General features: G+C 71.0%; 1 protein-coding gene across 1 annotated transcript; it reads right to left on the minus strand.

Annotated features, from left to right (window-relative positions):
- Window positions 1–1,634: 1,634 nt before the first annotated feature.
- On the minus strand, window positions 1,635–11,718 carry TAF1C (TATA-box binding protein associated factor, RNA polymerase I subunit C). Its single transcript, XM_084628989.1, has 14 exons — window positions 11,576–11,718; window positions 10,413–10,506; window positions 9,900–10,009; window positions 8,429–8,524; window positions 7,883–7,953; window positions 7,140–7,390; window positions 6,529–6,654; window positions 6,170–6,287; window positions 5,531–5,602; window positions 5,028–5,163; window positions 4,792–4,920; window positions 4,253–4,430; window positions 3,346–3,483; window positions 1,635–3,035 (listed from the first exon to the last, which is right to left on the minus strand). The coding sequence occupies exons 1-14, from the start codon at window positions 11,699–11,701 to the stop codon at window positions 1,783–1,785; spliced, it is 2,898 nt and encodes a 965-aa protein (XP_084485115.1). The 5' UTR covers window positions 11,702–11,718; the 3' UTR covers window positions 1,635–1,782.
- Between the last annotated feature and the right edge of the window lie 662 nt (window positions 11,719–12,380).

Genomic DNA, 12,380 nt, shown 5'->3' on the forward strand with positions numbered 1-12,380 from the left:
CCACAGAAACCTCCCAAGAGTGAAAATAACCTCCCCCTTCAGCTCACTTCTGCCCCACCGATCGTGCCCTCCACCAGCCCCATGCCCCTAGCCTGTCTGCCAACAGGGCCGCTGCCGAGTGCCCCAGAGGGAAGGCACAGACCAGGGCAATTAGCGAGCGATCCTCCCCTCATCCAGCCCCAGCTTCGGGCAGCCAGAGGCTTAGGGACACCCAGAGCACGGGGCTGCGTCCAGCCATCCCGGCTAAGAGCCCTTGGGGCACCTGCCCTGCAGGGGCTTTTGTTCCTTTTTGAACCCGCTTACACTGGAGTTCCCCACGCTGGCTGGGTTGTGGGAGGAAACACGTCCCTGTGTGTTTGAAACCTGCTGCCTGTTACTTTGCTGGGGTGACCCCTGGCCATGTTAGGAGAAGGGGTAAAGGTCACTTCCCTCGTCCCTGGCTCCACACCGCTCAGGCTTTGCTAGATCTCTCGTATCCCCGTAGTCGTCTCTGTGCACACTTCTGCTGCCTTCCCTTGCCGCTGGGCGTTGGCTGAGGGCCCTGCAGCCTGGGGGGCTGTTGGCGGCTGTGAAGCACCCCAAGCTCCATCCAGGACTCCTGGGCCTCTGCTTTTCAGGGCTGGAGGGGTGGGGGGCAGGTCCTGCCCCACAGAGCTGTCACTCAGCAGGGCTTGCTCGCTGCAGAGGGGGGCGGTGGAAAGCTCAAGTATCTGCCCAGTGCACAAGGGGCCCCACAGGGTGGGACGGACCCAGGAAGAGCCCCCCCACCCCCTCCAGGACCAACAGACAGGGGCCAGAGCCCATCTCTCTCTCTAGCATCTGTTAGAAAAGCCTCAGCCCAGAGGCCCATGTAGCTCAGGCGGCCGTCTCTGATGGGGCCCAGGGCTCGCTGCTGCTCCCGCAGAATAAGGGACAGGAAAGCCCTCAAGGGGCAATACTGGAATATCCTGCCCCAAAGGGCCTTTCCCACAGAGGCAGGGTGAATGTAGGAGGGGCTATCCAGTGGCAATGAGTTCCGCAGGGCAAGTACATGCTGCATCTTTCTCAGAAGCAATCTCATTGCTGGTTTTCCTGTGTGCCCAGGGTCAGTTCCCCAGCCCCTGTGGAAAGGGCTGGGAGCCCCCACTGGTCTCGTGACCCTAGAGGTCTAGGGGGAGCAGCTCTCAGGACACAGGTGTTTGACCGCTGCCATGGGTGAGGTGTGTGCCAACACCCTGCCCCAGCTACACCCACAGGCCTGGGCTCTCCGTGCCCTGGGCAGCAGCATGACAGTCCCCGGTGCCCAGCGCTGCCCCCGGCGAGCCCTGTGGAGGCAGTGGGCCAGTCACACACTAGCTGGGCTCTGGCTCTCCCTGCCTCGCTCCCAGCCGCAGCGTGGGGCAGCCAGAACAGGGACCCTGGAGTGGAACAACCCACAGCCCCAGTTCCCTGCCACCTCCAGCTCAGCTTCCCCCCCACCCCTGCGCATGGCAGCAGCAGGCAATGCCGGCGTTCTGCCCACCTTGCCTGGTGCCGGAGAAACCGCAGCGGCTGACAGGCCCCATGCACCTCCTGCCATGTGCTGGGGGTCAGGACTGCTCCAGAAAACCCCACAGGCAGGCTCCATCCCCATGGCGCAGACAATGGCCAGGTGCTACCTTTCCCTGTTTATTGAGTTATCTGCACCGGCCAACAGCCCCAGGGGGCCAGGCCGTGGCTCGGCAGACACCGTCCCAGCACTCCCCATCCCCTAAGACCTCCGGCCATCCAGATGACGCCCCCAGCACCCCCCCGCTGTGGGTCTCAGAAGCCCATGCGGGGCCGTTTGCGGCGGGGCTGCGACACGGTGGAGCGCTGGCTCTGGGAGGAGGGGCCCCAGTGCTGGCTGCCCAGGCTGGAGGCCTGGCTCGCAGGCAGCTCGGATAGCGGCTCCGGGGCGGGCTCGGTGAAGAGGGCCAGGTAGTCCCGCAGGGTTTTCCTGCGCTCCTTGGGGATGCCCCGCGAGCTCAGGGTCTGGGACGAGAGCAGCTGGGAGGAGTCCTCCACGTCCTGGCTGCCCCAGGCCTCCTGGGTGCCCTGCCCGCTGCGCTGGGAGCTGCTGTCCAGTGGGGAGGCCGGCCAGAACTGCCCCGGGGCTGAGGGCACGGCCCCCCATCCCGCCCGTGGTGGGGAAAGGTCCTGGCGGCACACGGGGGCCGGGGGCTGCTGCTCCTCGCGGGCCTGGCCGGGGGGCTGGCTGCCGGCGGAGAAGTCACTGAAGTCGGACTGGTAGGTGACGGAGGAGGTGAAGCTGCCCGACAGGCTGCGGCGGCCCCGCGCTTGCTTCCAGCGCCGTCTCCGGTCCCGCAGCACGTGCAGCTTGTGGGCCCTGGTCATGCCCAGCTTCTCCTCCCACCACTCGCCCCAGCCGCCCGCCCACGACGCCGTCAGCCGCTTGCTCAGGTCGTCGGGCCAGGCCCCGGGCTCCACGAGGTGCGGCATGGCCAGTGGGGCGGGGGGCGGCCCCAGGGCCCAGGGCGCCAGGCAGCCCCGCTCCCGCATGGCCTGGTGCAGCAGCTGGCGGGCTCGGCAGTAGGGGGCGCCGTCCCCGGCCGGCCGGCTCAGCTCCCCACGGGTGAAGAGGCGCCGCTGGCTGATGGTGGGTGGGGCCTGGGGCTGGCTCTGCTCCGGCAGCCGGCTCCAGTCCCTGATGAGAGCCTTCAGCCAGCAGCCGTAGCGGGCAGCGGCTGCTGGGCTGGGGCCCACGCTGGGCCTGGCTTCCTCCAGGGCTGCTGCCTGCCCGGCATCGGCGGTGCCCTCGGAGATGGTCCCTGGCAGGGGAGGCAGGCGGCCGCTCTCCTCGCCGCCCGAGCCCATGGAGGCGCCCCATGTGGGTGAGGGCTGGCCGGCTGCAGCAGGAGCTGGCAGGGACGGGGGCGAGGCGGGGGCTGCCGACGACTCACTCTCCGCCGGCGGCTCGTGCAGCAGGGTTTGGTAGAACAGGTCCCCGGCCTCGGAGAGCTGGAAAACCAGCAAGGACTCCAGCGGCCCTTGTCCGGCGTGGGCAGCCGTCACACCTGGAGAGAAAGGGAGGTGAGGGGGCTGAGCGCAGTGGCGGGGGACAGAGCCCCCCATAGGCCGCACAAAGAGTTAGGGGAGACCCCCACTGGGCCCACACAGCCCCACCCCAGAGAGCAGGCGAGATCCTTGTCCAACCCCTCCCAGCTCTCTGGAGCCCCCCCGTCAGAGGCACAGGTAGGTCAGAGCCAGGGCCCTTCCTTTTGGCTGCACCCCAGCGATGTGGGCCTGGGACTGCTGGGACACGGGGGGGTTCCATGCCAGGCCACCCTCACCCCCAGCCCCCCTCTCCTCGCCCCAGCCACCTACCAGCTGCGGGAACAGTCAGCCTCTGGCACAGCAGGCCCTGCTGGGGGGTCACCTGTGCGGGGAGGTGCTGCAGACCCTGGTAGATGGGATGGAGCCGCCGGGGGGGCCCTGCGAGCTGGCAGGCCGAATGGCTGCCACCTGGGGGAGAGGGGTGTGTGAAAAGCTGTGTGGGAGCTCGCCCCCCACCCCGCACTGCCCCCCCCTTGGACCTCCCAGATCCCTCCCAGCCCAACCCCCCCCGCACTGCTCCCCCATGGCTGTAACTCAGCCCCTCCTTGACAGAGCACCATGTGGCTAGGGGAGGGGCACCCTGGCTCTGGGGAACCCCCATACTGACATGTACACACGCCCCAGAGAACCCTCTACACCAGAAGTCCCCAAACTTTTCAGGGTCGCACCCTCCTCCTGCCGGAGCCAGGAATGGGGCTGGGATTGCAGTTGGGGGTGGGGCTGGGTGGTGTTCCTTTCCTTCCCTCCTCCTCCCCTGTGGGGGCTGGCCTGGGCTCACTGAGCCCCCCAAGCATTCCTCTGCACCCCCCTAGGGGGGCACGCCCCAGTTTGGTGACCTCTGCCCTATACCATCCCCCAGCATGACCCCTCCCTGCAGGAAACAGCACCCCCCGAGGCAGGGACTGCAGCAGGAGCAGCTCGCAGTCCCCCCATGCACCCCGCCCCCGCTCACCCATGTACTGCAGCAGTCGCCAGCCCCCCTATGCCCCCCAGCCCCCCCTGTGTACTGCAGCAGCCTCCACCCCGCCCGTCCCCGCTCACCCGTTTACTACAGCAGCAGCTGCCCCTGGGCTCAGCCCCACCTATGCCTCCCGCCCACCTGTCTACTGCAGCAGCCCCCAGCCCCCCATGCTCCCCACCCCCCCGCGTACTGCAGCAGCCCCCCGCCCCCGCTCACCCATGTACTGCAGCAGCAGCAGCTCCTGCGTGCGGTGGGTGCCCAGCAGCACCTTGTGGCTCCTCTCCTGGGACTGGCCCGGGCTGAGATGGGCGAAGACGGGCGGGGCCTCCAGCATGTGCTCCCAACGCAGCATCGGCACCAGGGGGAAGCGCTCGTCCACCACATACACCGAGAACTGGGGGGCAGGGCCCCAGGGGGGCAATGAGAACGCCCCAGAGAGCCCCGGGGCTGCTCCCCTCCCCGCCGGTAACCTGGGGGGCAGGGCACCGGGGGGCAGTGCCCGCTCCCCCCACAGGCATGGCCCAGCCCCATCCCCATCAAGCTTACGGCCATGCAGCAGCTTTTCACCATCACCGGCCAAGCTGCCCAGCCAGGCCGGCCCCTGGAGCTGCCCCTGGGAACCGAGTCGGCGCCGTGGGGAGCTGACGGGCCCAGCAGCTTGGCACCAAGCCGCAGGTTGGAACGGGCTCTGCAGGATCCTCCCCACCAGCGCTGAGGGGCTGGATCGTCGCCTACCCAGCCGCCCGGGCACTCACCTGCGTGGCGACGAGGTGCTGGCAGGGGTGGGCCCTGCCCAGGTACATGGGCAGCATCACTCGCTCCCCACTCTGGCACTCAGCTTCTCCTCCCACCTTGAACAGATCAAACTGGCGACTGGCGGGAGCCTGGAGCCGGAAGAGACCAGGGCACGTGAGCACCCAGGGAGGGCGGCCCCCTGCCCCGGCCAGCCCCAGCCCTGCCCTCCCCCCTCACTGCACCCGGGCAGCCTTACCCGCACGTCGAGGCACTGCAGGCCAGTGCGGTCAGCGCAGCTCAGCACCCGCGGGTGGGCGGTGAACTCGCTCCAGCGCCACGGGGATGCCTCTCGGAAGAACGCCGTCTCGGGGTCCCGGCGCAGTCGCTGCAGCCTGGGGACACAGGAATTACCGCTGGGCCGGCAGCGGGTGGGGAGCGTGGAGATCACCGCTGGGCCAGCCCAAGGACGGAGGGACACAGGGGTCACTGCCTGGGCCGGTGTGGGGGGAAAGGGAGGGGAGGACACTGGGCAGAGGGATCAGCACCTCACCTGGGCGCGGGACAAAGCAGGGCATGGGGCTCCCTGCCTGGGCCGGTCCCTGGCTGTTTGCGGGGGAAGGGCGATAGGCAGCTCCCAGCACCAGGCTTCATAGTGGCTAGGAAGAGCCACAGCCGCCCCCCGCCCATGCATGCTCCTGGGCCCCCAGGTGCCTGCACTGCCTCCCCCTTCCCAGGGCCCCAGCCCTTGGCCCCCCTTACCCAGTCTCGATGTTCCAGAGGTACACGGCCCCGCTGAGGGTGCAGACGGACAGCTCCCCGGGGAGGTGGGGGCTGTGGGGAAGGGCAGAGCGTCAGTGCGGGGCAGAACCCCCTCGGGCACAGGACGGACGGGCCCAGCAAACGCGGTTTAAAGGCCTCCACTGGCAAAGGGTTCATTGCTGTGTCTGGCCCGACAAACTCACTCCACCTCCCACGCTGCACCGTGGTGGGAGGGACGGACCAGCAGCGCAGCACACCCGGCGTTACCATGGCGGAGAGTCGTGCGCACTGGTGCTCTGGGACGAACGGGGGTCCCTGAGCCCAGCCTGGGCCGGGGCCGCAGGGGAAAGCCCCGGGAAGGGAGCTCCACGCGGCAGGGGGACATGAACCCAGCAGAGGGGAATCGAGCACCAGCCACGGGCGCAAAGTGGCTGATCTGGGGCCCCGAGGAAGGCAGACAGGCCCCTTTCTTCCCCTGAACCGCAGAAGCAAACGGACAGCGCCTTCTGCATTCCTAGGGTCAGCTCCCGCCCAGGGCAGGGGGTGCGAGCTGCCCTCCACCCCGGGGTCCGCAGGGAGCGTCGCCCTCCGCCCCTCTGGGCTCCCGGCTCCTCCAGCCAGGCCAGCCCAGGCACGTACCTGACGGTGAGGCAGGAGGCGGGCGCGTCAGTGCGAATGACCTGGAGCGGGACAGGGGTGGTGCCAGCCCGGAGCCGCCAGGCACCACAGTGATGATCCGAGCGAACGCCAACGAGGGCTACATGTGGGGAGGAGACGCCGCAGTAAGCCCTGGGGGCAATGGCTGCCGACCGGGGCCAAGCCCACAGGAGATGGGGACCCCAGGACAGGAGCAGGTGAGCTCAGCACCTCAGCCAACCCCCCCACAGGAGGCTGTTCCCTGCCCCGTACACCCAGGGGCTTGGCCCTCCTCCAGGGCCACAAGCATCTGGTGGCAGAGCCGGGAGCCGAGCCTGGCACCTCCCCGGGGCCCCACTCACCTTCCCCGGCCACCTGCGCGGTGGCCACCTGGCGGACCCGGCCACTGAGCTCGAACTGCGCGTGGCAGCCATGGGCGCGGGGCTGAAGGGCACCAGCCACCTGCTCCAGAGCCACCTCCTGGAAACCTGGCACCGTGTCAAGGGCCACGCACCGACTGCAGGGGCCATGGCTGGCCCCACGCCAGAGGGTCAGCCCCAGTCCGGGGATAACAGCCAGGCCCTGGCCCAGCAAATCTCCCAGCATGGAGACAATGCTCAGCCCCCAGCCCAGCCCCCAACACAGCCAACCTACCAGCCCAGCTCAGCCCCCAGCCCGGGGACAACAGTCAGCCCCCCGCAAGCCTAGCAAGCCCCCCAGCCCAGGCACAGTTTACAGCCCCCGCATGCCAGCCCCCAGCCTCCCCAGCAATGGAGCCCAGCTGCACCCATCCCATCACCAGTGACAGATCAGCCGGGTCCTGGCCATCAAACCCCCCATCCCCAGGGGTGCAACAGAGACTTGATGCCCCTAGCAATGAGCTCTGCCTCCCCCACCCGCCCCCCAGGCTGGGGCCACCCTCAGCAGCGCCCTGCACCAGCACCGCCAGCCCGGCCTGTCTGCAGAAGGATACAGAGGAGGTTCATGGCCTCCCCTCCTGGGTAGACCAGGCAGCCGCTGGGGGCAGGAGCCACGTCCTCAGTGGGGAGCCAAGCCAGTGCCCCCCCAGTCGGGGCGTCGTCGAACAGGAGCTTCGCCCACTGCAGGGCCAGCTCCTCGTGGACGCACTCGGCCAGCAGGCCCAGGGGCACCTCGAACAGCCAGTCCCGGGACAGGCAGGAGAACCAGCGCAGCCGTGGGCTGGGCTGGAGCCAGGGGCAGTCACTGGGGGGACAGCTGGGCATCAGGGACAGCTCAGCCCTGCCCCTCCCCAGCCAGCCTGGCAGCAGGGATGGTGCTGCATAGGACAGACGTGCAGGGAGGGGCTCCCAAACAGCTCCTCCCTAGTGCCACAAACTGACCCTATCCCCCAGACTGCCGCCCCCCCACCCAGACTGTGTAACAGACAAGCCTTCCCCACTGGGGCTGGGCACCAGAGGCAGGGGAAGTCTAGGCCCCTGGGAACAGCCCCCAGCCTCTCCCCAGCAATCCAGACTTTCTGTGGGGTCTCCCCAGCCGCCCTGGGCCACGCAGGAGCAGCACTGATTGCTGCGCTGGCCGGGGTGCTGGCTCGCAGGGCCTGTGCTGTCCTTGCCCAACACAGCCGATGCCTGGAGGCCCTGCGCCGCGCCTGGCTCTGTACCCCCTGGCTGTGCTCACGGCACCCCAAGCAGAGGGGAGAGAGCAGGGCCCCTGCTTAGGCCGGGCACCACTCACCGCCTGTCTTCCCTCCGGCCAAGCTCCTGGACCAGGGTCTTCACTGAGATGGTGTTTTCCTGCGCCTTGCTCTGCAGGGAGGGAGGGGACAGGCCGAGGTCAGGGCACACGCGCTGGGGGAGGGGTACCAGGGCACACGCGCTGGGGGAGGGGTACCAGGGCACACGCGCTGGGGGAAAGGAATGAGAGCATGGGATTAGTGGAGGGCACATGAGGGGCGGGAGGGGTACGGGGGCATGAGGGGCGGGCGGAGGGCACACATGCCAGCAGGAGCCCTGCCCGCCGTGCTGCCTGTACTGCCCCACTGTCTCCTCGGCTCCCGCAGCTCATCTCTGAGCATGAGCCCCGGGGGCTGGGCAGCGCCTCTGCTCTGTGTCCGTACAGCACCCAGCACAGCGGGGCCCCCGGGTATGACAGCACTGATGGGGGGGAAGGGGGATATTCCCACAGCTGGGGTCAGGAGCAGACACAGCGAGGTGGGTGCTGCCCCTCCCCAGCTCTGGGTCAGGCCCGGCGGGGAGCAGAGGACCGGCGAGGGACGCTCACCTGCAGCTGCGCCTCCCCCAGGGAGAAGTGCTCCTGAAGAAGTTGCCCCATGGCGCCAAAGGCCTCCTCGGGGTGATCCAGGAAGAAGTGAGCCAGCTGCCAGGGAGAGGCAGGGTCAGTGCGACAGGCCTGGCCTGGGGGGACCACGTCCCGTGCCCAGCCCAGCCAGACTCCCTGCGGGACCTTGGCCCAGTCCCTGGGCTCTGCCCCCAGCGCTGCAGCACGTGGGTTTGGAGCTGGGCCCTGCAGCCGGGCAGAGGACGGCTGACCCGACCCGGGGGCTGGGAGCTGGAGCCAGACAAGTGATAGGGCGTCGGCCTCTAACGGCGAGGAGCAAGTGACCGGGGGGGGGATTCTCCACCGCCAGCCATTTGCACATCCAGATGGGCTAGTTTCCTAGCAGCTCCGCTCGCGCTCAGCCAGGGATTCCTGGGGGGCAGGGCGCAGTGACCCCTCTGGCCTTGGCATCTCCGACAGCCCTGCCCTGCCACACCAGTGGGGGGCGCTACGGGAACAACCGGGAGGACCGGACACAGGAGTACCAAGGTCAATGGGGACGGGGAACCTCCCAACCCAGCCCCACTAGGGACCTGCTGCGCAGAGATGACAGGGCCCAGCATGCAATGGGGCCAGTCTGTGGAGCAGAGCATGCTGGGCCCTCCATGATATTTGTCTGAACCCTGCGCCTGGCAGTGCCTGGCCTGCCAGGGGGTTGCTCCCCAGTGGGCACAGAGGGGTTAAAGCTGCTCTTGGGCATATCACTGAAGGATCAGACAGGAGAGCGCCAGGGGCCAGGACCGTCACACCTGGAAACCAACCACCCAGAAGAGGGCGGTTTTCCCCAAAGCCCGGGCGGGAGAGCACAGGGGGAAGGTACCAGGGCCTGTGGAGAGACACACGGCTCTCACCCAGGACAGATGCATGGGGATCCTACAGCAGTTGGCGGGGTGGGGCCCTGACAGGAGCCCAGACTGGGCTGCCTTACAGGCCTCCAGGGCCAGGCTCCAGGCACCTGTCAAACCCTGCTCGGCTGGAAAGGGCTGGAAACCAGCGGGGGGGGCGTCGGTCCCTGCGGAGGGGACATGTCTTGCCCAGAGCCTGGCTCAACGGGACTCATGGGCAGGGCTCCAGGGGTGGAGCAGAAGGCTGGAGCTCAGGGGCTCAGTCTCGAGGCCACTTGGCCGACCCTGGAGGAAGAGTGGCCCCCGGGGAGGGGGGGGTCTGGCCACAGAAGGGATCCTCCTAGAGCCTGTTTACAAGCTGGGGCTCAGCACAGGCCCTGGGGAGCCGTCAAACCGACAGAGGCAGCCCCCTGGCGTGCCCGGCTGGCCAGAGCTGGGGCGTGGGCCCTGCCACAGATTCCTCAGGGCTCAGACAGTGAGCGGGTCCAGCGAGCCCACGGGGACCCCACCTGCCCAGGGAGCAGGGACGCAGGGAGACCCCCTGGCCACACCGCCGCCTGCGGAATTACCTGCCCTGTGAAGTCCAGGGCAGCCCCCCCAGTCTTGCTGGCCTGGCGCTTCCTTTGAATCTGCCCCACGTAGAGGATGTCGTGGGGTGTCAGCGTGGGGACACGGCAGCCTGCGAGAGAGAAGGGCAGGGCCAGGCGGTTACCGCAGCGGGCAAGGGAACGCATCACAACCCTGGGCAGCGGGGGGGAGGGAGGCAGGGCGGGGCCAGGCATACGCCACCCATGGGTGGGCTGGGGGCAGCGCTGAGAAGCCCCCTGCCCTCCCAGTGCTACCTCCCCCACCCTCCGGACATGCATGAGCAGCTCTGCCAGGCCCTCAGGGGGTTACGGGGAGGAAGAGATCAGGGGCCCCGGGGACAGGCCCCAGGGCAAACAAGACACAGGCCCCATCCCACCCCACACAGACACTAATTAACAAATGGTCCTGTGGTGCTGGGCTTGGGGCCAGCTGGGCCCCTCCCCGGTAGGGCCCCCAACCCCCCTCTACTCGGGGCCTGGCCGGGGGGCTCTCACTCGCGTTGGGGGACAGGAACGGCACGGCACACGCCTCGGCAGGGGCCCATCTCTCGCCCTTCTTGCTGCGAAGCGGAATAAACCTCTCCTGGGGCTGAGGGACACAACGCAGACAGGTTAATACAGCCCCCCCAAGTCCGCACGACGCACACCGAGCCCGGGGGGGACCCGGGGGGCGGAGTCCGGGGGGGTTCAGGCTGGAGCCCGCGGGGGGGGGGGCGAGTCCGAAGAGGGGGCTCGGGGGGCGGGTGCTGGAGCCCGGGGGGGGCGGGGAGCCCGGGGGGGGCGGGGAGCCGGAGTCCGGAGCCCGGGGGGGCGGGGGCACGGAGCCCCGGGGGGGAGATTTCCGGGGGGGGGCGGGGAGCCAGAGTCCGGGGGGGTTCGGGCTGGAGCCTGGGGGGGGGAATCCGGGGCGGGGGCGCGGAGCCCGGGGGGGGGGACCCGGGGGGGCGGGGGCGCGGAGCCCGGGGGGGGGGACCCGGGGGGGCGGGGGCGCGGAGCCCGGGGGGGGGGACCCGGGGGGGCGGGGGCGCGGAGCCCGGGGGGGGGACCCGGGGGGGCCTCAGGGGGGCGGGGGCGCGGAGCCCGGGGGGGGGACCCGGGGGGGCGGGGGCGCGGAGCCCGGGGGGGGGACCCGGGGGGGCGGGGGCACGGAGCCCGGGGGGGGGACCCGGGGGGGCCTCGGGGGGGCGGGGGCGCGGAGCCCGGGGGGGGGGGACCCGGGGGCGCGGAGCCCGGGGGGGGGGACCCGGGGGGGCCTCAGGGGGGCGGGGGCGCGGAGCCCGGGGGGGGGGACCCGGGGGGGCGGGGGCGCGGAGCCCGGGGGGGGGGACCCGGGGGGGCCTCGGGGGGGCGGGGGCGCGGAGCCCGGGGGGGGGGACCCGGGGGGGCGGGGGCGCGGAGCCCCGGGGGGGAGATTTCCGGGGGGGGGCGGGGAGCCGGAGTCCGGGGGGGTTCGGGCTGGAGCCTGGGGGGGGGAATCCGGGGCGGGGGCGCGGAGCCCGGGAGGGGGGACCCGGGGGGGCCTCAGGGGGGCGGGGGCGCGGAGCCCGGGGGGGGGGACCCGGGGGGGCCTCGGGGGGGCGGGGGCGCGGAGCCCGGGGGGGGGACCCGGGGGGGCGGGGGCGCGGAGCCCGGGGGGCGCCCGGGGGGGCGGCGCTCACCTGGCTCGGGCCGGCCCCCTGCACCTGCCCGTAGCCGCCCCAGCCCGCGAGCGGCGCCGGGCGGGGCAGGTCCCGCGGGGGCCCGGCGCGGCAGCCGGCGGGGAAGAGCGAGCCCGGGAACGCCATGGGCCGCCGCCAGGGGGGGCTCGCGGCCCGAGTCGCGGCTCCGCCAATCAGCGCGCGAGCCGGACCGGCGGCGGGGACCGTGGAGCGGCGGGGGCGGCGAGAGCGGCGCCCCTGGGGCCGGCGCGGACCCGCCACGGCGCCCCCTGGCGGCCGGCGGGGAGCCCCGCCCCGGCACGAGGGCAGGCCCGGCTGGGCGGGGTCAGGCGCTCCCCGGGCTTGTTGGGTCCGCCGGCCGGGAGGCGCTCCGGGGGGGGGGGAGATCGGGGGGGGGCGCTCCCGGGGGGGGGGGAGATCGGGGGGGTCGGTCCCGGGAGAGATGGGGGGAAACCGGGGGGGGGTTGCTCCCTGTGGGGGGTCGGTCCCGGGAGAGATGGGGGGGAAACCGGGGGGGGGGTTGCTCCCTGTGGGGGGGAAGATCGGGGGGTCGGTCCCGGGGAGAGATGGGGGGGAGACCGGGGGGGGTTGCTCCCTGTGGGGGGGAGACCGGGGGAGGGTCGCTCCCTGTGGGGGGGAGATCGGGGGGGTCGGTCCCGGGAGAGATGGGGGGGAAACCGGGGGGGGGTTGCTCCCTGTGGGGGGGAGATCGGGGGGGGGGGTCAGTCCCGGGGAGAAATGGGGGGGAGACCGGGGGAGGGTTGCTCCCTGTGGGGGGCAGACCGGGGTGGGGTCGCTCCCGGGG

The sequence above is a fragment of the Lepidochelys olivacea genome (assembly GCF_965140295.1).
Source record: "Lepidochelys olivacea isolate rLepOli2 genome assembly, chromosome: 5".
Taxonomy (NCBI): Eukaryota; Metazoa; Chordata; order Testudines; family Cheloniidae; genus Lepidochelys; species Lepidochelys olivacea.

Coding starts and splice junctions, on each gene's coding strand:
- TAF1C (XM_084628989.1), bottom strand. CDS start 11,701: ATGGCGTTCCCGGGCTCGCTCTTCCCCGCCGGCTGCCGCGCCGGGCCC. Junction 8,525..9,899: donor CCCTGGACTTCACAGGGCAG/GTAATTCCGCAG, acceptor TCTCCCTGGCAG/CTGGCTCACTTCTTCCTGGA. Junction 6,655..7,139: donor GGAGGCCATGAACCTCCTCT/GTATCCTTCTGC, acceptor ACACGGTGCCAG/GTTTCCAGGAGGTGGCTCTG.